This window comes from Erigeron canadensis, chromosome 3 (genome assembly GCF_010389155.1).
Source record: "Erigeron canadensis isolate Cc75 chromosome 3, C_canadensis_v1, whole genome shotgun sequence".
NCBI lineage: Eukaryota > Viridiplantae > Streptophyta > Magnoliopsida > Asterales > Asteraceae > Erigeron > Erigeron canadensis.
In genome coordinates, this window is record NC_057763.1 from 40,473,925 (window position 1) to 40,497,442 (window position 23,518).

Below are 23,518 nucleotides of genomic sequence, written 5' to 3' on the forward strand. Positions count from 1 at the left end.
AACTAGAACACTTTCTGAACTGTATGTAGGAAGAAAAAACTTTTCCAGTTCAACAATGAAAAAACATTAAATACACTTTTGTACCATAGGGAGGGATGAAAGTGGTTCTAAACCCAAATCAGACTGGGTTTCAATAGATCACTTTTCAGTTCTGTTATTTTGCACTTCTTGGCTTTGGTTTGGTTCGGTCCAGCTTGACCCAGTAAACACCTATATTTGAATATATAATTCACAATATCTAAACGAGTGGTGACAAATGCCTTGCAGAACTTACATAACACAATAAAGGGAACACGGTTTTTGTTTTGCTAATTTGCTTACAGAGTTTTACAATTATATAGCAGCGGATGATCTATACTTAGCTTCCCCTGTAGGTCGAGAACGAAAAAGGCGAAAGCAACAGAGGAACATGAAAATGTTCGGTCTTCTGGGACTCTTTCACCTCGAAGACAATAGAAACGTATGGGAAGAAACAATTTGGGTTGTATTTTCCTGTGTTGAAACTTATTCGGTACACACCAGGGCTCAAATCATTGACCACTTTCATTAATTGACCACTTCTTCCATCTTTATCTGTAGTTGATGAACCTTGCGTTATCCATTTGTCTTTATCCGAGCCACCAAACACTGGGCCAGGCTGTATGGCATTATACATTTCTAACAGGACTTCAACTCCAGAAGCAGGACACCCACGGGCTACATCTAGTATATGAGTGGTGATGGGTGGGCGAGCCCGTGTAGTCGCTGCAGATAATTTTGCATCAGAAGCTATTGATGGAGCAGTCAAGTGCCCTCCCAATATGGCTACCCGACCTTCTACATTAAAAGGACGAGCGTCAACATGGGTAAACATATAAGAGGCAGCATAGTGGTTGGGTTGGATAACAAGTCAAAACAGTTTGGGTCATAACAGACAATTGTAAGTACTGGTCAAAAACTCAAAATTGGCGGAGATGAGTCGACCCACAAACCCTGATTTTGTTTCTCTTTTTGTGTTACGTTATAAATAATGAAAGTATTAAACATTATCGAACATTAAAGTTTTTAACAATCAATAGGAGGTTTATGCATTTTAAATACACTTTGGATGACTTTCCACCCCTTTGACCATGTTTTGTCCATTTTTATTTTTGCTTTTTGGCCCATTTAAGTTAAGAAAAAAAAAGGTATAAACCAAGTCGAAGTACCCCTAAACAGGTTGTCATTTCAAGAACGAATGGTACATTGGTGACCAACACGCCATATTGCCATCAAATCTACCATCTGATTAGAGTACACGATAGTGGGTCCCAGTGTCTATTGTTCACATAAACTACCATTACATCATGTCACATTATCACTAATTAAACAGGTCACATTATCATACCACAGCATCAACTGTGTATATTTAGTGGGTATGTGGGTGTGATACTTTATATTTAAAAATATAGAACAGTAAAAACAGTTATATTTCAGTTCATTGACTTATATTTGCACTGAACTTTGCTCGTTCATAGTTAGTTATATTGTTCAAGACAGGAAAAATTGTATAGGTAGAATTGAAGAAATATATGAAGGGAGGTATTAAAAGAATATAAAAAAGATCAATTTGCAAAGTAAATGCTACCTTCTACTTTGGTGACATCACTCGCGGTGGACTGGACCCGAGTAGAAGCAGAAACTTCTACGTTCGAGAAAAGCTTTTGAAGACGTAATTCCGTGATTTTCATTTGTTCTCCGGCTGCAATCTCAAACTCAACAATTGGCCTATTTGAAAAGCGCCTCTACAAGAGCAGCATAAGATCAGCTCAAGTGTCTACCACAATGACGTCCTTGTAAATATACTTTTTTTTTATTTGAAAAATCCCTCGTAAATTTACTTTACTGCTTTCTTTTATCTTCCAAATGTTAGATTTATGTATGCATGGTATTTTTACTTCTATGTATAAACATATGCCAATACTTTTATGTTACGGATCATTTAGAAAGGGTCAACAAAGATCTACATTACATATGGGTCACCAAAGATAGTGAGTATGTAGTCCACATGTCTAATGTTCATTGGTCAGTAGTAACTCGGTCTAGATAATTGTGGGCTACAAATACTTGTCCCCGTCCCGTTAATCATTTTAACCAGTTCGTATTAAAGAAAAATTATAGTCACTCTCAGGTTGTTCTTGAGCAAACTAAACTCAATTGAGACTGTTCTTCAATTGAGATATAGATATACAAGCCGTTCTTGTTTATCTATATCCATCTCACATCTTATCTGCCATTGTTGAACTTAGATAGGGTTTCACCCGTATCATCTTATGTAAACACAAGTAAGTACATATGTAATTTGGCAACACTTTACTTTATAAAAGGGAGATCAGAAAGATGACATTCTTAAAAACGGAGGGAAAAAACAAAGATTTTGCAGCAATGTTTGTCCGTAATGACATTCAATGCACTTTGTATCCTACATAGAGTAAAGTCAGTAAACTAAACAACAAAATGTGCAAATCAAACCCAAATGTAGAATACTCTGTTGGCTAAAAGCTAAAATACTAAATTATAAAGTGATTACCTTCACTTGAAAAACAATAATGTAAACATAAATATACCCTTGGGTAGAGGAATGAGCAAATGACTACCTACATCTCACCTCCCCTATACCTCGCCTTTGGCATCCAATAATAGGTCGCGTCAAGCCATAAGCTAAGTAAGCTTATAAACCACCAACCAATCCCATACTTGGCCGATGTGGGATCATAACAGGGTATTGGTGTTGTAGTTGTAAACATAAATGCTATCAGTAAATATCATGGAGAAAAGGATACCACCCTGGTAAAATTTTATATTTTTATATATAAAAAAATTAGAGATTTGAAACAAGAGCAGTCCTGAACAGTGAACGCTACTTGAAAAGAAGGATTAGTCAAGCTATACAGCTTTGGGACATGCCCATAAACACGACACTAGCATTACAACTTCCACATAGATGACATCATTAATATATCTGTTCGGCAAGTTTAAACAAAATAAAAAGTTCCTTTCGTAATCTCTTCATGGTCTAATTCCATTTTTAAGCACATAGTTGCATTAGCATATTTAACTTGTTGAGAAAGAGAAAACGCCATATTTAATGCAATTACCTGGCGACATCTAATGTTCAAATGAAACAATGTTTATTAACTTCAATGCACTTGTATACTTGCATGGAAAGATTTGGATATTTAGGGTCCATATTACTGGCTTCCACGTTATGTTCAATCAGTTAGTTTTAAGCCCAATTACTGAAGGGGACAAGCAAGAACAGTACATACTTTTCAGGCTACATGTTCATAATACCTAGAGTAGCAAGATAGATATACCTTCAATTCGGATAATATTTCAGGAGTACTCCTTCCAGATGCACATATAAGAAAAACATGCCCAAACTTTTGTTTATATCGAGAATTCCACTCATATAATTCCTGCATAGAAACACCTAACTTATTTATCTGTGTAGCATCCCAAACTGATAATGTACCTTACTAATATTCAAGAAACTGTGAATGTCTAAACAAATGCAATAAAGAGACGGCTGCTATGCCTGAGCAGTATAATATTTAACTACAGTCAAAATTGTGATACAACATAACCATGTATCTCAGTTGGCAAACCATTTGTGTCATTATTTTATATGGTTTTTGGCTGATAGCACTCATGCGCCTTTATACCTGTAAAGTAGAATCGGTTGCTGTTGCTAGAGCAGTTGACTGCTCCCCTTTGCTCCATCTATAAACAAAGAAAACAAAATTTAGTAGAAGAGCTAATGGGAATGCCACCTAAATATACATTTACAAAAAAAATGTTGGTCCAGGCCACCACAATATACATTTTTTTCCATCAGGACCAATCATGAAATTTTTTTTTTTTTAATTAAAACGGAAATAAAGCCAATCATGTATCAAGTTTTCAGTGGTTGTATATATAGAGTCCAACTACCCTTTTGCTAGACTCCCGCCATGGGTGACAACTGGGTCATCCTCAGAGACATTAGATTCCACAAATAAACATGACCAAAAATTGTATATTATATTAATCTCTTAAGGTCCTGAGCACTTTTGTAATATACAATCTTTCTTACATAAACTTGGGCCGAATTAGTATAACGCATACGTTGATGGGAAAAAGCCAAATTAGTATAACACATGTACAATTGTACATCTTTTGTTAATACAAAAGATTTAATAAAATGGTATCCTAAAAATTCATATCAAATTCCAGATCCAATATTAAATTAATATATAAGCACACAACATACTGAGCACTTGTGGAAGAAATATTGTGAGCAGGTGATGATGAAGGATTTTGGCCAATTTGTGGGTGACCACCAAATGCTTCAAGCCAACCATTTACATCAACCTAAAAACCGTACAGAATAAATTTTCTTAGATTTCATTAAAAAAAAAAAAAACACTTGATATAAAAAATCAAAAAAGTTACAATATACATATATATATTTATCCTGCTGGTAAGGAAGGGAAGAAAGAAAGAAATATTAGTACTTTATTGAACCAGATGTAATTGGCGGCAGCAACAGCTTTTTCATAACTAGCATAAGGTCCATCAGCGATCATATACTCCGCAAATTTAGTGCTTCCACAACAAGCTATGAAATCATTTTTACTGAATTTCATTTCCATTTTGATTTTGATTTCGATCTTTCAACAAAAACACACACTGAGGCAAACGAAGGTCCACTCGAGGAGAGGGTTGAAAATGAAATTGATATGTAAACTTTGAGAGAGTCTTTTATTTGGTCCCTAATTTTGGATTTCTTGCTTATTTGGTCTGTTTTTTTAACTACCAGGTTTGTCATGTATCTCAAAGCTTAGGTGACAAACCGACAATAATGTCAAGGGATTAGTGTCTGTGAGTGTAATGAACTATCTCCAAATGTTTATGTTATATAATGATATATTCGATTGTTTATGCAATGTAATCAACTTGTTATTTTGTCTATCTGATGTAACGAGTGACCTACTAAACTGGTATCCGGTCACCATTTTATATCTGTGTTTTATGTAGACGCTAACTCATCAATTTATGCACATGTGGCATGCTGAGCCGATTAAAATTGACTTTATGTTTGTATCTGTGTATATATATTTAACATATATATACACACAAAATTGCATATCTATATTCACTGATGATCTTCTCTTTGAATATCACCTCCCCAACAACCACAACACGTATACCCCAAGACAACCTTTAACGGCATCACATCACTACCAACATCTTGAATCTAAAGTTTCACTAATGGAATTGTTGGTGGTCGCCGGCGAGATCCGCCCTAACTTCTTCATGAGCAACCATCCCATTTTCCTCCTAGATTTGACCACGGTCAACGGCTAGCGATCGTCGTCGTGTTCACCCCATTTAACCACCCAACGAGTGAGGTTAAATAAGGTGAAAGAAGATGATGATAATGATGATAGCGTCGACTTCCAGCAAAGTTTTCGATCAACGGATACCTGTTCCAAATAAGGTGTTGAATCGATTACAGCGGTGGTAGTGGTTGTATAGCGATGATGATTTGCCATCATCATCATCCGACTCCGATTTGGTGTTAAATCTGATTGCGATACCTAATAGACTTTCCTACTTGGTCTTTCTCACACACACATATATGTATACATAGAGAAATTTATCGGATGAAGATGGCAAAGAATAATTAGATGTTGAAAAGATAAGTGTCAACTGATTGATTGATTGATTAGTAAAAGTATTTGAGTGGATCTTACTATTAAATATGATATCCCAGTTTATTATAAGTTATTATAAATATACTTGTATTGGTTTTAATAAATGGGAAAGTTTTGTTAATAAATATATACTTATATCAGGGCCGATTTAATTGTATATCGCCGGAAAAATTGAGTTGTTGGAAGTTGGTCGGAATTCATTGGAGAAGATGATCGAAACATGGAATTCACTAGAAGTCTATATAATGTTATGAACTATGACTTAATGTCTATTGTGTGTAACATAAGTGTCATCCTATGTGGCATTAACCTATTACACATAAGCAGTTACCCGGTAACTTACATCAGATAGACAAAATAACAAGTTAATTACATTGCATAAACAATTGAATATATCATTGCATAACATAGACATTTGGAGATAGTTCATTACACTCACAGACACTAATCCCCACTACAAGAAAAACTGATATTAGTGACAGATTTGCGACGAAAAAAAATCCGTCCCAAATTATAGACGGATTTTCGACGGATTTCAGACAACCAACCAATTAAAATCATACAAAAAATTTACGATGGATTAGGGACAAATTACCGACAGATATATAAACCGTTGGAAATCCGTCGCTATTAGGGACAGAATTACGACGGACTTGAACTTGCCGTCCCTAATCCGCTGGTATTAGGGACGGATTCGGACCGTCGAAAATCCGTCGCTATTAGGGACGGATTTCCGACGGACTCCGACTTGCCGTCCCTAATCCGTCGCTATTAAGGACGGATCAGGGACGGACCAAATCTTTTTTTTTTTACGACGGATTTACGGCGAACTTAAATCTAGCCGTCCCTAATCCGTCGCTATTAGGGACGGATTTGGGACGGACCAAATGTACCTTTTTTTATTTTTTGACTATACAAGCAATGATTTGCATATACAAGTAACGATAAAGTGTATTTATACATTAGAGTTCTAATGTTATCATCTACGCACCAATAGACTATTTGTTTGTGGCGTTCACATGTATAACCGAGTCGGTGTATATGTAGTTTTATAGTCGAACGTTACTGTTTGTCTATAAAGTTGGAGAGTAGTGTGACTTTTTATACTTTTTAATTTTTAAACGTGTTCATTTAGTTATATTGTTGTATGTAGGAATGCATGTTCATGCGCTTTTGCGAAAATTGGAATTTTAAAAAATCAAAAATATTTGGCCGTCCCTAATCCGTCGCTATTAGGGACGGATTTGGGACGGACCTGATGTAAAATTAATATTTTTCGAGTATTCGGGCATCGATATGCATATGCAAGTAATGATATAGTGTTTTTATACATTTATAGTTCAAATGGCACGATCTAAGCACCAATAGAAGATTTGTTAAGGGCGTTCACATGTTCAACCGAGTCGGTGTATATGTAGTTTTATACTCGAACGTTAATGTTTGTACATAAAGTCACAGAGTTGCGTGAGTTTTTACACTTTTTAAATTTTAAATATGTTATTTTAGTAATATGACTGTATTTAAGAATGAATGTTCATTTGTTTGTGCGTAAATTTGATTTTTAAAAAATAAAAGTTTAATTGGCCGCCCTAATCCGTCGCTATTAGGGACGGATTTGGGACGGACCAAATATAATTTTTTGTTTTTTCGAGTATAATTAAGAACAATGATTTGCATATACAAGTAATAATCAAGTATATTTATACATTTAGATATCTAACGACACGATCTACGCCCCAATAAACGATTTGTTTGTGGCGTTTAAACTTTCAACCGAGTTGATTGTATATGTAGTTTTATACTCGAAAGTTACTGTTTGTACATAAAGTCGCAGAATTGTGTGAGTTTTACACTTTTTAATTTTTTAGTATGTTCATTTAGTTGTATGACAGTATTAAGGAATGAATGTTCATTTGTTTTTGCGAAAATTTGTTTTTTAAAAAATAAATATTCAATTGGCCGTCCCTAATTCATTGCTATTAGGGACGGATTTGAAACGGACCAAATGTTATTTTTTGTTTTTTCGAGTATACGAGCAGTGATTTGTATATACAGGTAATGATAAAGTATATTTATACAATTAGAGTTTTAATGGCACGATCTACGTACCAATAAACCAATATAACAATTTGTTTGTGCCGTTTACTCGTTCAACCGGGTCGGTGTATATGTAGTTGTATACACCAATAAACTATTAATTTGCAGTATTTACTCGTTTAACCAAGTGCGCATATATGTAATTTAATACTCGAACCTAAGTGTTTGTACATTAACTCGCAAGGGGTGTGAGTTTATACACTTTAATTTTTTTAAATATGTTTATTTAGTGATATAGTTGTATTTATGAATGAACATTTATGATTTTTTTTTGTTGTAAAAGTATTTTTAAAAAAAATTAAAACTAAAAGTCCGTTTCTAATTCGTTGTTAAATTTAAGAATTTGGGACAAATTAAAGACAGACCAATATGCGATTTTGCGTTCTCTCGAGCATGCAACCATTTATAGTATGTGTGTGGAATTTTTTTACTTTGTATAATATGAAATGGGGAAGAAACAAAAATGATACTTATTTTTTAAGAAAAAACAGATTATTTCAAACTAAGTAATCTTTGAATATTAGTTATATTTTCATTATTATTATCTATACCTAAAAAAGCATTATTTATAAATAATACGGAGTAAGTAAGAGTAAGTCATAAAGAGGCAAATGGTCCATGTAATTATTTTCTATTTTAAAAAAAGTACTCTGCACTTCTACAGCTCCACTAGCTTTGAATATTGAATTGAATAATATATAATAAACCAACTAGCACTTGATCCTAACCATTAATTTACATGCTCTCAAAATCAACGGATATTGATTACGATCCATGTGATTGGAAATCCACCAATCATAACACCTTTCTATATTTTTATATATAAACAAACTTCTTTCATAAATCAAACAAGATCTCACCACCATATCAGTTTCACACTCTTTCAAATAGACTCCTTTCTTTGAAAAATGGATACAAAGAGAAAAAAGAACCAGATCTCACCACTAAACTTTCTAACACTTCATTAACTCTTTCATCTCAAACACACACACAAACACACCTACATACACTAAAGCTACCACCAACAACACTGCCACCACATGAGCTGCAGCCGCCCAACACCATCAACAACGGTGTCGCCGCTGGCCACCACCATCAACACCACTGCTCCGCCGCCAACCACCACGGTTATCATCACCATTAACATCTTAATTTCAAGGTTTTTTAACCATTGTGTTATATTGTATATTGTTTAGTGTAATTTTGTTATTGTAAATTCATATGAAAATATAAAAAGTTTATGGGTATAAATTTGTATTATGTTGTAAAAAGTTGATTTTAATTTGTAGTGTATATTTGTTGATGTTTATTGTTAATTTGATTTGCATATTTTAAAAATAGATATAGAAATAAATACATATTTCGTATAAATACAGTATACGTATACCTACCGTATATGTATATTGTATTTATATATTTTTTTGGGAGAAAAACTTTTAGTGACGGATTAGGGACGGAATTGTCCGTCAGTAATTCAATATCCTTAAATAATAATCCGTCGCAAATCCGTCCGTCGGTAAAACGCTCATTGCAAATCCGTCGTTAAATTAGTCCGTTGCTACTGAATCCGTCCTAAATCCGTCGTTAATCAAACCGTTCCAAATCCGTCGTTAATTTTGTCTGTTGTAAACCCGTCGGTAAAATTTATGTCCGTCCCAAAATCCGTCGTTAAATATTTTTGAGGCCGATTTTAGGAACGCCATAATCCATCGGAAATCCGTCGCTAAAGTCGTTTTAGGACGGATTTGGGACGGATTTTGGCCGTCGGTAATTCCAGTTTTTCTTGTAGTGCCCTAATGTCAAATAAGTTTTTATCTTACATGTAATTTTATGGTTAAATTTATAATTTTTTACAAATTATACTGTAATATTTAGGATAAAGTTTAAAACTTTTCAAAACCCTAATTGATCACTCTAAATTCTAATTAAAAATAAATAAATTTTGAACTCAAGTGGATTTCTCATAAAGTCAAAAATATTACTTATGACCTACCAACTTCATTGGCACACCATTGGTCTATTATATTTTGATAACAAAATAATTATCTTGATGAACAATTCATGTTGATAAAAAAGATATGTGAAGATGTTAGAAATATACTTTGTAAGATTTTAACTAACTCTTTTAGTGAATGTGATGGATATATTTATAATAGAATAAAAAAAGAAGTTGAATCAAGTAGTTAACATTTTGCCTCTGAAGATAACGGTTAAAGGTTCTATCATCAATATTTTGTAAGACAAAAGCTCTTTTTTCATCTTAGATAAAACCTCAAAGCAACATATCTATCTTAGGTAGGGGTAAAACTTTTACATCTCAACCTCCTTCGGATATCGTCGTGGTATTGAAACCCAAAATCCGTAAAAGACGATATTGAATATTACTTATTTACTTTTTACTATTTTAATAATAATCTAGATAACAGATGACGATTTTTAAGTTCAAACTTATATCTTGTAACCATAAGCCTTTACACTGCTTGCTTAGGATGTATGCGTGAACATGGTCGAGGCTTGAATTTCATATAGTTTTGTGACCGAAAACTTTGTCTTGACCCATAAATCATCTTGATAGCGGTTTACACGATTTTAATAGGTTAAAAATCAACACATAACCTTAGAATACATGTACCAAAACAATAAAGACAAACATTTGTTACTTTAATTTTACAACATATGGGATAGTTCTTTATTATTTTCAAAAGATATAAAAACAACAACGTTAATTTGCCTCGGGTAACAATATTTTCCTTAACTAAATCGAAGACCAAGCATTAGCATCGACCCAATTGAAAGCAATTGGTGCTAAGAAGGCATCGGGAATTCCAAAAGAAGTCACCAAAGCAAGTGCATGCGGTCTTAATTCACTGCAGAGTTTTAGAACTTCTTGCCTAACCACTGCAGCATTGGCTGTTGATAAGTAGCCATATCGAATAAAGGAAACATCTTCTTCCATCACAATTGTTGTGTACATCGATCTCATTAAACCTAGTACATCCTGCAACATTCAATAGATTTATCATAACCATCTTTACTTGGGTTCTTCGCCATTTAAATATAATCTACTTGAGAAAAGTTCAATACACACCTTTAAAGAGCCATCAGGAACGGTTGCTTCAACATCAAGGTATGTTTGTAGAATTAAACGATCTGCAAAGGCTCTGCCCAAATCCTCGGCAATTTGATATGTCTAATAATGTATATATATTTTTTTATTATTACAAATTGTTAAATAACGTAGATGAAAAAAGAAAATGACTGATACTTAGGAGACTGGGTTGGTTATTGCATACCACTGTGAATATATGTTCTATGTTTTCTCCTTGAGCTTGGTGTTGTGATACTTGTGAAACAAAACGATGCAATAGATCTCTCTCTCGTAGGCAGAAGATGTCGGTCTAAACATTTCCAAATAGTGTACATTAAACCAACATCGATACGTTCTAAGAAGTGTCTGAAAAAAATTATTTTTTTATATTATATTACTTGGAATTGAGTGGTTCTTAGTGTAAAGCTTGTGAGTTGAGACGGTATAACAGGCTTGACTTTGTTTAGGTGTTCAAGTCCTAAACCTTGAATTGGTTTGTTCCTTTTCTTGGCTCCCAAGAACTCTGCTAGGAGTGCCTTACTAATCTGATAAGTCAATTCACATTTGTATTTAAATGATCAAATGATTATATTACCAAAAAAGGAATGTAGATGCATGGTTACTTAATTACCTGTTGCATCAAAACATTATTGTCGCCCTCAAAAGTCAATTGCACATCATACTCGCTTTTTAAATGACCAACATGATTTTCTGTCTTCACACCTTGCCCACCACAAGCTTCTCGACATTCCTGGCCAACCCAAAATCAACAATAAACCATAAGTTTTCACTAGAAAAATGTACAAGTTAATTCAGTTGTATAAAAATTAAATTTCATAATGATGGGACAACCTGCAGGGTTCTCATGCAATGCCATGTTAAAATAGCCTTAAGTGCACTAGAAACAATATGGACTGTTTTCATTGATTTAGGTGTTCTTTTAACATATATCATCTTTAAGTAGTTAGAGGCAAAACACAGTGCGTATCTGCATTGCAAATTGAAGAGAAAGTACTTAATAAATGCCAATAAGGTAAAATAAATTAACAGGTAATTAAGCACATAACTTATTTGATACTTACGTCTTTGCAAGAAGAGGTAACAAGCGTCTTTGATGACTTGGATAATCAAGTAATAGAACTTCAGGTGCATTTGGTATAAGTGAAAAGGCTCTTCTTGACATGGAGTACCTTATTGCAGTTGCTAAACCAATCTGTCCAAATTATAGGGGAACATATAACTATACGTCACAACTTTATAAGCGTAGCTTTTATAGAATGACATTTGTTAAAACAATCTAGCTAGTAAACTCACCTTTGTCGTGTTAACCGAACTCGCTGCAATAGTCACACGTCCAGATGTCAAAGGTGCCATAAATGCACCAAATCTTTGAAGTGGATCCTTGATTGCACTCAAATATTGGCCATCAGCTGAAACATCTGCAACAGAATTCAACATGTTCTCTCTTGGTATTCGCAAATTGTCAAACCTGAAATACATGTAAGGTTACCTGCAGCCACTTACATATAAACAAATATTGTATCTACATACATGTTTATGCTATCCATACCATATTCGACCATTGTCAACACCATTTAAACCTATTTTATGACCACAATCAGCAATACGAACATTTGGACATATATTTCCATTTAGGTCTCTGATCTGGGCTATAAAGGCATGCACTCCTTCATTCACACCATTGATTTCAAGCTGGGAAAACACGACTGTGTGTGTAGCATGCTGATAACATAATATTCTTCAAGTCATCATCTAATCAAGCCGATAAGTTTAATTAAATTGGCCCCAAATAAATGGAATCTTACATTAGCTGCACCCCCGATCCAGTATTTTTGAGCAGATTCATAAGGAGTGCTTATGATGAATTCTTGAGTGCTTGCATCATATCTAGTAATTGTTTCAATGCCACGAACCTAAAAATCCAAAGTTAAAGCAGCACATATGTGACACCATGCGTATATAATGTAATGGAAACAACTCCATTAAACAAAAGAAACACTATATCATGTTTGAACAAATTCTTAGTTAATATACATTACTTAGATAAACGTTTGTTATATAGCATTTTTCTGAGGGTGTGTTCATATGTACGTTACTAACTTTTCCGGTACATATTTTGTGTTTTACATATGTGGCTAAAACATATAGGCACTTGGACAAAATACATATTGATGCACATGTCACCAACCTTTTCTATTAGAGTAAAAAAAGTAACAAAAAACAAATGTCACGTACATTACTTCCATGTCCTAACTCGCTCATTGCAAAGCAACCTTTAATTTCATAGGTCTCGGTTGGTTTCAACCATTTATCGTGATGACGTTTTGTGCCCATGAATTGGATTGCACCTCCCCTGCATACATATTATGTTCAACATAATATTCAAAAAAGAACTACTATAAACTATATATAAAGAGAAAAATGTAGTATCATTTAATGTAAATGTAACAACCACAGACCAATAACAGTAACTAGTCAATTAGGATTGACTTACTGGTTGTTGGGTTATGCTAGGCTAGTTGTTTTTAGAAGTTGGGTCTGCTGGTTATTATTTATGGATTTATCCTATAACTTAAAAAGAAAAAGAAGGTTGTTCACCAAATTTTTTAGAGAAAAGTTTTTATTCCTTTCTCTCCTAATTTTTCCCCCCCTCAAATTTCTATTTTTATCTTTTTAAAAATAAACACAATTATTAACAAATTTATACTAAATTTAAAACCAACTCTATAACAACTTTTAACAATAAAACTATTTTATCTCTAATTTTTTTATTTTTTTTATCCATAAAAACATTATATGAATACTATTTTTGTATATATCTATTAAAAGGAATTTAATTTATTATATTCCTTAATTTAAATTATGAAATTTTCTCAGTTTTTGACAATTATTTAACATCCAAATTTTCTAATTTCCTTGAATCGTCTCCTTAAAAAAAAACTAGCCTTGTACCCGCACGATGCAGCGGTGCATAGGAAAAAAACACTGGTTAATTAGTGGTACCCGCACGATTACCGGATCACTGTACCTATGGCTATGCGTGTTTTAGACAGCGGAGACGACGACGGTTTTGGGGGGGGTGGCTATGTGTGTTTTATAGGGAGGCGAATCTGAGGGGATGTATGGGTGTGTTTTTTGGTATAATATGTGAAACTTCAGGGGAAAGGAAGAGAGACAAATTGGGCATAAAGTTTTCTTAAGGGTATTTTCGATATTTCAGGATTAAAGTATTTGGTGGTAATGTAAATTAAAAGGGTAAAATAGGGAATTTAAAGGTAGAGTGTCTAATTTGGAGATGAGTAGTTTGATTATATAAGGAGTATAGATATAGATAGATAATATAAAGCTCTAAAAAAGTTATATGTTTTAAATTTGGTAAGGTTTATATTTTTATTTTATTTTGATTGTAATGTATTTTTCTAATAGTGATCGAATAATATATGTTTGAAAGTAACCATTTTTATATTGAATCGTATAAATTTATCTCAATATAACTTTTTAAAAATATGATTTATTTATGTGGTATAAACAAAATCGATGTTTTTAGTTATTTATATGATTTTGGTTTAGCATTTGTATTTAGATCAGAACTATACTTTATAGGTGATTTTTTATGCATATATGATGTTTTATGAAATGCAAATTATTACATATGGATATATTTTTATTTTATTTCATCGAAGTATCAATTCATTTAGTCAAGCATAATTTTATAATATATCATGAGAACTCAATAAGTATCAGAACGAAATCTATAAAACATATTTATAAAACTATATATCCGTCCATCAGACTATCAACTAACCTATCAGATAAAACATGAATGTCACTATAATATTCAACTATTAAAGGTAAAATTTCATGGATTTTCATATATTCTTTTCCGTAATCAAGATCATAATACCAATATAAATCATAGGATGTGACCAAAATGATATATATATATATATATATATATATTCATTCGATGCATTCCATACAAAAGAATAATTCACATAAATTTTTGTCAATAATCATATTATCATAAGTTCGAACACAATGATGAAAAGATGAAAACAGTTAGAATTAATTATGGATGCATATCAATCAATATGGAAACCAATAAGTCAAATCAACATACGTTATGGCAGGTTTAAGGCAACGTACATACCATAAAAAGAAATGCACTCCAAGCTTAATCGCTAGCGAGTGATCGTACATAGCAATAGCTTCGGCACGACAAAATCCCCACAACTCTGCCTCTGGGCCCTTTCTGCTAAACCACCCATCGAAAGCTCCTTGTTGCAATAAGTATTCAATTCTTCTCATTGTCATGTCTCTTTGGTGCTCCATTGGTTGATTATAATCTGGTGAAATAAACACTTTGCCACCCCGTTCTCTCGGACAAAACAGGTCACTCTGCATCATCAAGTTCAACATATAGTCGATTTCATCAATGCTATTGCCGTCCACAAGCCTACGAAGTGAACTCGTGTCAAAATCAAATGATGGCTCTGATGTGGCACATGGGGTGGCTTGAAGCATATGCGTGATGGGGTTGTGGTGGTTTTGGAGGTGGCGGGCTAGGATTTGGGTCCGGAATTTGACTTGATCCATGTATGAAGATGATGATGAGTCCATTTGAGCTTCAATTTAGAGGACGACGACTTTATTTCTCGGGGTTTTTATTTAATAACGTTTGTATAAGAATGCAAGAATCCGGTTGTTAAGGGGAGCATGGAGAAAACAAGTTTAAAAAGATAATTATCAAAAAATGCGTTTGCACTTTAGAATAATTTAGGACAACGAATTACTTTTTGTCGCCATGCTATTATAGTATATATATATATTTCGACTATGAATGCAATATATACCTACTGCATGCATTTTTTCTCTTTTTATTATATTTATTTTACACTAATAGCAGATTATTTAAACTAGTGACTAGACGGGTACCTATTTAATGTGACGATAATGACATAGTGGTGGTAGCTGTATGATTACTAATGTAAAAGTAATTGATGTAAAAAAAGTTAGTGTAATAATTTTAAGAGTCAGGGAATGTATATTATAAATAATTCATTACAAGTATATTATGTGAAGATTTATAAGTTAGTGAATAAGAGAGTAATTTGCGTAGATAAAGACTGAAGCGTGTATTAGGATATATTGGATAGATATAGTGTGCGAGTTAAAAAATAGTTATTGGAAGATTAATTTTGGTAATTTAAAGGGATTAGTTTCCTGAAATGTAAGAAACTTTGAACGAATGTTTATAATAGAAAATAACTAATTTAAGTTGTGTGTATTGTATGTAAACAACTCGAAATAATGTTTATTGTATGTAAGAATTTCGTTTCAACCAATTAAAATATGACAAGTGACAGTCGTATATGGTTGTCACGTATGTTTTCTTACATACAATAAACATTTTTTTGAGTTGCTTACATACAATACACACAACTTTATTTTTTCCCTACTATATACATTCAGTCAAAGATAGTTACATTTCACGAAACTAATCCCTAATTTAAAAGATGAAAAATTGAAAAGAAAAATGAGTGGTTTGTTTTATAACAAATGTCACATCATTAAACAATATGATCTTCATGTTGAGTTGCATCACGTCGCCAACATAAACATTAACTAGACTTATGCCTAAACAATGTGGCGACGGTAAAGGTAATGATGGCGGTGACAGTGGCGGGGGTGGGGCGACAGTAGGGGAGACGATGGTGGTGAATGTAAAAGTAATTGATGTTAAAGATGGCAGAGTGGTTATTTTAAGGGTTAAAGGATATATATTGTAAATTATTTTACTAAGGATATTATAGGTTTGTTAGATGAAGATGTTTAAATTAATAAATAAATAAATAAATAAGAGAGGTATTTTTGGTTTTTTAAAAACTGAAAGTTTAAGAAAAAAAAATGGTAATTTGTTTTATTAGATAGTATAAATATAGATAGTTGATTTTGCCCCCCAAATAATTACTCGTATCAATTATCGTGTATATCAACTACGAGTTAGCTATATCCCTTAAGTGGTTAATTTGATGACTTCTTTTTAAAAGGTTTTACAATTACCATAAAATGGGTTATAATGACTCATGTGCAAAAAGTAGTTTTTGACCCATTTGATTTCTCTAGCAACTCCAATTGATTTAATGTAAAAGTTGTCTAATAGATATAGTCGTAATACATTTTTGACCTTGTATTTGAGATTTTGAGTGCCATGAGATCACAAGTTAGAATATTTCAAATTGTGACATTTACCAAACATCATTTTTGATTCATATGTTTTCAGTGGTTAGCGAACCACTCTAATCAAAATTCCCACCAAATATATCTCTTGATAAACACTTTACTTATACAACAGTCATTGATAGTTTTTCATAACTGGCCGGCCAGTGATAACTCCAATTTCGACCATGGCCAAAGTAGAAGCAAAGAAGGAAACGATCAGCATTGCAGTTTATAAAGCTAATTTACATTGCCCAAAATGTGCTCATGATATCAAAAAGCCTCTTTTGAGAACTCCAGGTACTGTATATTTCATGCATATGCTTTATTCTAGGTTCATATGAAAATTGTTATATGTATTTTTATTTATATAAGCAAGGTTTTTAATACAAATTAAGTCGGGTATACTTTATATTTTCATAAAGGTATAGTGTTTACTTATTCACTTACATATTTAATTTTTGTTTGTAAATTAGTTTCAAGTAGCAAATCAATCCACACTTTTTTTAACAACAATATCTATTGAACATCTAACAAAATATTAGATAAACCTTTTATTTAGCTTTATCTGTCTAAAAAAACTCAATATTCGTACCTGCTTTGGTAAGATTATATAAACAAAAAACTAATACATGTTTTTTGTGGTTATTAGGAGTCCACAAAGTGGATATTAAGCATGAAAAAGGTGAAATTACGGTAGAGGGCACTATCGAGGTGAAAAAAATTCATGAAAAATTACAAAAATGGAGTAGAAAAAAGGTTGAGATTCTATCACAAGACAAGAAAGTGATAGTGGAGAAGAAGGAAACAAAAAAAGTGAGAGTTACTTCGATTCAATTCATATTTTTACACAATTTTAACATATTTAGAATAAATGATCCTTTAGTTTATACTTTATACATTTAGATCTAGACAAAACTTTGATCGAAAAAAAATACCAAATAAGATATTTTAATAGATATATTTATATTATATTAATAAACAAACTATGCTCCCCTATTTTCCAACTCTCTACCTTTAAAATAGGGTAATTTACATTTTTTGTCCCTGAACTTGACACGTTTTTCACTTTTAGTCACTAAACTTCAAAAATTGCAAATTATACACTAAACTTACCACTTTTTTCACATTTGGTCACTGCGTCAACTTTGTTACCTTTCCTCCGTTAACTTCCCAGATTCGTTAGTTTTTTTTTTTTTTTACTTTTCTTTCTTTCCATTTATTCCATTATTAAAAGTGATAATCGGCCTAACTTCAGGTCTTTTAGATATTGTTTTGTTCGATTAGTAAAAATAAACATTCATTTGTGAGGGGTTTTGAAACAGTTTTTTTTTATATTTACAGTTTACTACTTTATTAGTTATAAAATAGTTTGATTAGATAAAATAATTGTTTTATTTTGAATAACGATGATTATTTTTTAGTTGAAATTTTTATTTATAAAGTTAGATTTTTTTTAGTGCAGCTACTTGAATTTTTTAGTCTTCTTATGTCTACTTTAACCGTAAATATTTTTGTTTGTTTTATATAAATTTATATAGTTTTCCTTAATTCATTTTAGAGAAAATTACATTTTTGGTCCCTTAAGTTGGCAGGATTTTCAATTATTGCCCTTAAGTGAATTAATTACAGAAAAAACCCTAAAGTTGGTCAAATTTTTCACTTTTAACTATGTGACTAACAACCGTCTATTAGGTCCGTTAAGTGAATAACATATTCGTTATTTCACTATGATATTTTCTTCCCACACTCGAACACAAACCGGATTCGTTAGGTTTTGCTGAAAACGAAATATCCACTGAACTCACGACGACCGGAAATTTGAAAATCATGATCGAAAAATTAAAATCTAGATTTATTTCTTCTTAGCTCTGAATCAGAACACGAAACATGTTGCAATGGACTCGGAAATCAATCGCGAATGAACCCTAGCCAAAATAAATCCGATCTAGACTTCGCCAGAAAAACTTGACTCACTTGAAAAACTTGTTTGAATCGGAAAGAAAGACAAAACAAAGCAATTGCACTTCAAATCCAACCAGATCTAGCCAAACCTGATCCCGATCCAAGCAATTCCGTATCCAAAAACCCTTGTTTCTGAACTCAGATGTGTGTGTGTCAAGTGTGTGTATGTGCTTGGTGTGTGTTTTTCAGTTAACATTTTGTTTTCCGGCCGTTGTAATTTTCAAAATTTTGGGTTTGTGTTTGAGTTTGGAAGAATAAAAAGAAGGGATCATGGTGAATAGACGAATCTGCCCCCCACTTAACAGAGCTAATAGTCGGTTGTTAGTCACAGAGTAAAAAGTGAAAAATTTGACCAACTTCAAGGTTTTTTCTGTAATTAATTCACTTAAGAGCAATAACTGAAAATCCTGCTAACTTGTGGGACCAAAAATGTAACTTTCTCTTCATTTTATTAACTATTGCTAAACTATAATAAAAATAAGATAATGTAACGGTTATCTGGAGTAACGTGTTCTAGTTTTTTTTCTCTGAATAATCGAGAATGCCTTATAATTTAACCGTAAATATTTTTGTGTATAATTTGCAATTTTTGAAGTTTAGTGGCTAAAAGTGAAAAATGTGTCAAGTTCACGGACCAAAAGTGTAATTTAACCTTTAAAATACCCTTAATTTTCAACACACTCCTAACTCACACACTAAATCTATCCAATATATCCTTAAAATATTTTACACCCATATTTATCCAAAATATCTATCTTCTTTATTAATTAACTTAAATATTTATACCTAATATCTCTATCATATTCTTAATAAAGTTATTTACAAAAGATACATTTATTAACCATAAAATAACTACACTACCATTTATATCAATTATTATTTTTAATTTAATAACCACATCATTACCACCACTGCCACTAGCACCACCCGTTGTCACCACCGCTTCTGCATTGCACAGGTACCCATCTCGTCACAAAATATATTAATAATAATAATTAATGGTTTAATTATCCAGTTTCACCTTCTTAGTGTTTTAGTTATATAATAATTTTATAGTATAACGTAATTTTTCAACTTTAACTAATCATTTGAAGAGTAAAACATTATTACTCTTCCAGTGTGCAATTAAGGATATTAATTAAGAAAAAGAAATTCAAAGTTTACTTTTTTTTTTTTCTCATTTAACACTATATTAATTATTATTGAAAATTAAATTTTGGTCTATACTCTCAAGTTTCATTTAAAAGAGGAATAATATAAATGAAAGTAAACATACTCACAAATTGCTTCTTTAGTGCTAAAAAAAACTGAATCATTGTTTAATTATCATTCTAACTATTTAAAGGTCAGAATAGTCATGCTTCTGAAATTTTCAGCTCTCTCAAATTTTACTAATAAGATTTTACCAGCATAATTTTTTTCTTCTATAGTTAAAGTCAATAACTATTGTAAAATTATCTTTATTATTACTCCTTTATAAAAGAAATGACATTTTTTTATTTTAGGTAATTCTATCTTTGAATTATCAAAATTACCCTTGACTTTTTATGTTTTGCCCTTAATGAATTATAATTTATACTCTAAACCTTTATTTTAAAAATTAACTCTTTAAGCCTTTATCTCCTAAAAATTTTCACTATCACAATTACATCAACATACATCACTTGACACCGCCACCACCACCAATAGTACCATCACCACCGACACCACTAGACTGCCTTCCCCACCACCACTAGACCACCTTCCCCACCACCACTAGGCCGCCTTCCCCACCACCGTCGCAGCATTGCGCGAGTACTATGTTCGTTAAAGTTAAACTATGTACTTTTAATCAAACTTTTTTTTTTGAACGGCAATTTTGGGCTCAGCGTCATGGCTACCCAACTCCAATTTCAGAGGAAACTCATACTAAGAAAACCCTTGTTTCCATTCTTGAGAACATTTTGCTCACACCAGGTTTTGAACCCAATCAAACATAATACCTTAAACAAATTAAATATGTAATTTTAATCAAAAGTTAAGGTTAAATTAAAAGTTTTAAAACTATATTATTTATTTTGTCAACAGTTAAGAACTCAAGGAGCTAAAAAGAAAATATGAGTTTTTGTCTGTTTGTCCAGCAACCCTCCAGGCTCTCCTTCCTCTTTCTTTTATCTTTTTTCTATGAATTTTATTTAAATTAAACTTGTTAGAGGGACATTAAAGACACATTAACGGTGAGAGGGTTCATCAACGGGCTTTTAACCCTCCGAGCATTCCTCTAAAACCAACCCATCGGGGGCGGGGCGGTGTGCCCGCCGGCCCACTCCATGCCCCCCTTATATCATATCTAATTAAGAATAGTTTCTTCTCTTTTAACTCACTCTCCTCTCTCTCTTGTTTTTTTTTTTCTTATTTATAATTAAAGACTTTGGAACACAAACGTATGTATATATGTTAACACAAATTCAAAGGACGGCTATAATTCTATCGCGTTGTTACTTTACAAAGTACTTTTGATAAGGAAAACTAGTGGGTCCATAATTTTGGCCGTTAGTACGTACACATTAAAATTACAAATGATCGACCCCAAGGCCCCAACATAGTTTTTCCCCATCTATGTACATTGTTATTTCACCAACGATTGGGATAGGCTCACCATCTGTAAGTTATTATTGCTATTTTTTTTTTTTATTCTTTTAAATAAATTTCATTTTAGGAGCATAGCTAAAGTTAATAATTACATATCTGAGACTACTTAAAAAGTAAAAATGTGACATAAAATAGGTATTTTATTAACAAAATTTGCTACATTGTTATTTCATTCAACTTCACATTTAGTACGTTTTAGCTTAAATATAAATAACTTTCATAGTTTCATGGTGGACTGGACGACTCCACGCGCGGGTTAGCTAGTTGCTCATGATCAAAGACAAGCTATTTAATTTAATTTCAACTTTGTCAACCGTATTAAAGTTTTTAATTTGTTTTTTTGTTTTTATTAATTTTTGGTGTGACTGAAGGAAACTATAAAGACGACCAAAATAAAAGCATATATGCACTGCGAAAAATGCGAGTATGATCTTCGATCCAAGCTACTGAAACACAAAGGTAAGTTAATATCTGCACAATTCATCGAGTTTCTGGTTTTTAATATACTATTCCATTTGCGCGCAATTAATTGAGCTGATTAGAGCTAGCATTATGGGAAATTAATGGTAGGTATACATAATGTCAAAACTGACATAAAGTCGCAGACCGTTGTGATAGAAGGAACCATCGAGGCCGAAAAGATTGTGACCTACATGCAAAAGAGGGCACGGAAACACGCGGAAATCATACCCGGCCCTTCTTCAAAAGATGAGAAGGTTGAGAAGAAGGGGGAAACAAAAGAGAAAGTGATTGTTGATGTAACTACTACAAAGATTGTAGAATTTGAACAGAAAAATAAAGTAGAAGCAAAAGGTACGGATGGTGAGGCTCCGTATTTTGTTCACTATGTATACGCCCCTCAGTTGTTTAGTGATGAAAATCCTAATGCCTGTTTAATAATGTAGACTAGCTAGAAAACATTATTTATTAATTGACTTAATTAATTAAGAGCATGTATTTTAGCTCATCATGAGCTAGACCGTCTTAATTTGTAATGTAAGTATATGTTTATTTATGTTGCTTATATTTTGGCATAAGATTTGTGCTTGATGAGTTTGAACTTAATTTGTGAAAGAGTTTAACTAATCAATAAATTAATTAGTCATCAAATACAACAGCAAATTAAACATATATGTTTTTTTTTTAATGAACTTCGAGAACATATAAAAGATGGGAGTGGGAAGCGTGGACGCGAAAGTACGTAGATGATGCCGTGTAAATCTAGGCGCATATACAAACAACGAGAATAAGACAGTCAACGAAAGAGAGAGATTCTCCTGAGTACCATGCTATATGCCCTTAGTTAGTTATGCCAAAAAACATAGTAAGATTTTCAGCCCATATGGTTTACCATGATGAACTAAACCCATCAATATATATTCGATCACGTGGCAATATGCGGTCCAACAAGCTAGCTAGCAGGTCCAAATGATCATGGCTGGGGTCATGATCAAGATCAACCATGTGTATCTAGAATTTATGCTTTTATTGTTTTCATATTATAATATAAAATATCAAAATTATCTTTTAACAATTAATGAAATAATTAAACTACTTATGTTCAAAAAGAAAAAAAAAAAGATTAAACTACTCGTAAAGTCGTAATTAATTTATGCATATATAGTAAGTGTCCGGTATATATATATCTAGAGCTAATAATTATTTCCAGAAACAAAGTTCATTATTTTTTTTTTAAAGGTGAATTTCGTTAGAAACTTCGTGTCGTGATTCGATAATGAAAGGTCTAGCATACATTGTTTTAACTGGGTCCGCGCTAGAG

At 32.5% G+C, this 23,518-nt stretch overlaps 3 protein-coding genes across 5 annotated transcripts; 1 reads left to right on the top strand and 2 right to left on the bottom strand.

Annotated features, from left to right (window-relative positions):
- Nucleotides 1-247: 247 nt before the first annotated feature.
- Nucleotides 248-4,739, bottom strand: LOC122593522 (uric acid degradation bifunctional protein TTL). Of its 3 annotated transcripts, none has more exons than XM_043765942.1 (6): nucleotides 4,515-4,739; nucleotides 4,271-4,371; nucleotides 3,684-3,741; nucleotides 3,336-3,437; nucleotides 1,607-1,763; nucleotides 248-813 (listed from the first exon to the last, which is right to left on the bottom strand). In XM_043765942.1, the coding sequence occupies exons 1-6, from the start codon at nucleotides 4,650-4,652 to the stop codon at nucleotides 359-361; spliced, it is 1,011 nt and encodes a 336-aa protein (XP_043621877.1). In that variant the 5' UTR covers nucleotides 4,653-4,739; the 3' UTR covers nucleotides 248-358. The 3 variants fall into 3 exon arrangements, with proteins under 3 accessions (XP_043621877.1, XP_043621878.1, XP_043621876.1); XM_043765943.1 differs by having other exon boundaries at nucleotides 248-744; nucleotides 4,515-4,738; XM_043765941.1 differs by having other exon boundaries at nucleotides 248-816; nucleotides 4,515-4,738.
- A 5,668-nt stretch (nucleotides 4,740-10,407) lies between these two features.
- Nucleotides 10,408-15,621, bottom strand: LOC122592985 (acyl-coenzyme A oxidase 3, peroxisomal-like). The gene is made up of 12 exons (XM_043765316.1): nucleotides 15,074-15,621; nucleotides 13,159-13,276; nucleotides 12,729-12,836; nucleotides 12,473-12,645; nucleotides 12,217-12,391; nucleotides 11,985-12,115; nucleotides 11,755-11,890; nucleotides 11,534-11,653; nucleotides 11,301-11,447; nucleotides 11,108-11,212; nucleotides 10,903-11,004; nucleotides 10,408-10,812 (listed from the first exon to the last, which is right to left on the bottom strand). Exons 1-12 carry the CDS (start codon nucleotides 15,541-15,543, stop codon nucleotides 10,570-10,572), a joined length of 2,028 nt encoding a protein of 675 aa, XP_043621251.1. The 5' UTR covers nucleotides 15,544-15,621; the 3' UTR covers nucleotides 10,408-10,569.
- A 1,522-nt stretch (nucleotides 15,622-17,143) lies between these two features.
- Nucleotides 17,144-22,753, top strand: LOC122590496 (heavy metal-associated isoprenylated plant protein 4). The gene is made up of 4 exons (XM_043762697.1): nucleotides 17,144-17,442; nucleotides 17,795-17,958; nucleotides 22,110-22,197; nucleotides 22,309-22,753. Exons 1-4 carry the CDS (start codon nucleotides 17,331-17,333, stop codon nucleotides 22,641-22,643), a joined length of 699 nt encoding a protein of 232 aa, XP_043618632.1. The 5' UTR covers nucleotides 17,144-17,330; the 3' UTR covers nucleotides 22,644-22,753.
- The last annotated feature ends 765 nt before the right edge of the window (nucleotides 22,754-23,518 follow it).

What these genes read in the sequence shown, in the direction of transcription:
- LOC122593522 (XM_043765941.1), bottom strand. Translation starts at nt 4,652, where the DNA reads ATGGAAATGAAATTCAGTAAAAATGATTTCATAGCTTGTTGTGGAAGC. An exon ending in ATTACATCTGGTTCAATAAA is followed by an intron (nt 4,372 to 4,514) that starts GTACTAATATTT and finishes TACGGTTTTTAG; the next exon opens with GTTGATGTAAATGGTTGGCT. An exon ending in ATTTCTTCCACAAGTGCTCA is followed by an intron (nt 3,742 to 4,270) that starts GTATGTTGTGTG and finishes CTTTGTTTATAG; the next exon opens with ATGGAGCAAAGGGGAGCAGT.
- LOC122592985 (XM_043765316.1), bottom strand. Translation starts at nt 15,543, where the DNA reads ATGGACTCATCATCATCTTCATACATGGATCAAGTCAAATTCCGGACC. An exon ending in GTTGACAATGGTCGAATATG is followed by an intron (nt 12,392 to 12,472) that starts GTATGGATAGCA and finishes CATGTATTTCAG; the next exon opens with GTTTGACAATTTGCGAATAC. An exon ending in GTTCGGTTAACACGACAAAG is followed by an intron (nt 12,116 to 12,216) that starts GTGAGTTTACTA and finishes TAATTTGGACAG; the next exon opens with ATTGGTTTAGCAACTGCAAT.
- LOC122590496 (XM_043762697.1), top strand. Translation starts at nt 17,331, where the DNA reads ATGGCCAAAGTAGAAGCAAAGAAGGAAACGATCAGCATTGCAGTTTAT. An exon ending in AGAAGAAGGAAACAAAAAAA is followed by an intron (nt 17,959 to 22,109) that starts GTGAGAGTTACT and finishes GTGTGACTGAAG; the next exon opens with GAAACTATAAAGACGACCAA. An exon ending in CAAGCTACTGAAACACAAAG is followed by an intron (nt 22,198 to 22,308) that starts GTAAGTTAATAT and finishes AATTAATGGTAG; the next exon opens with GTATACATAATGTCAAAACT.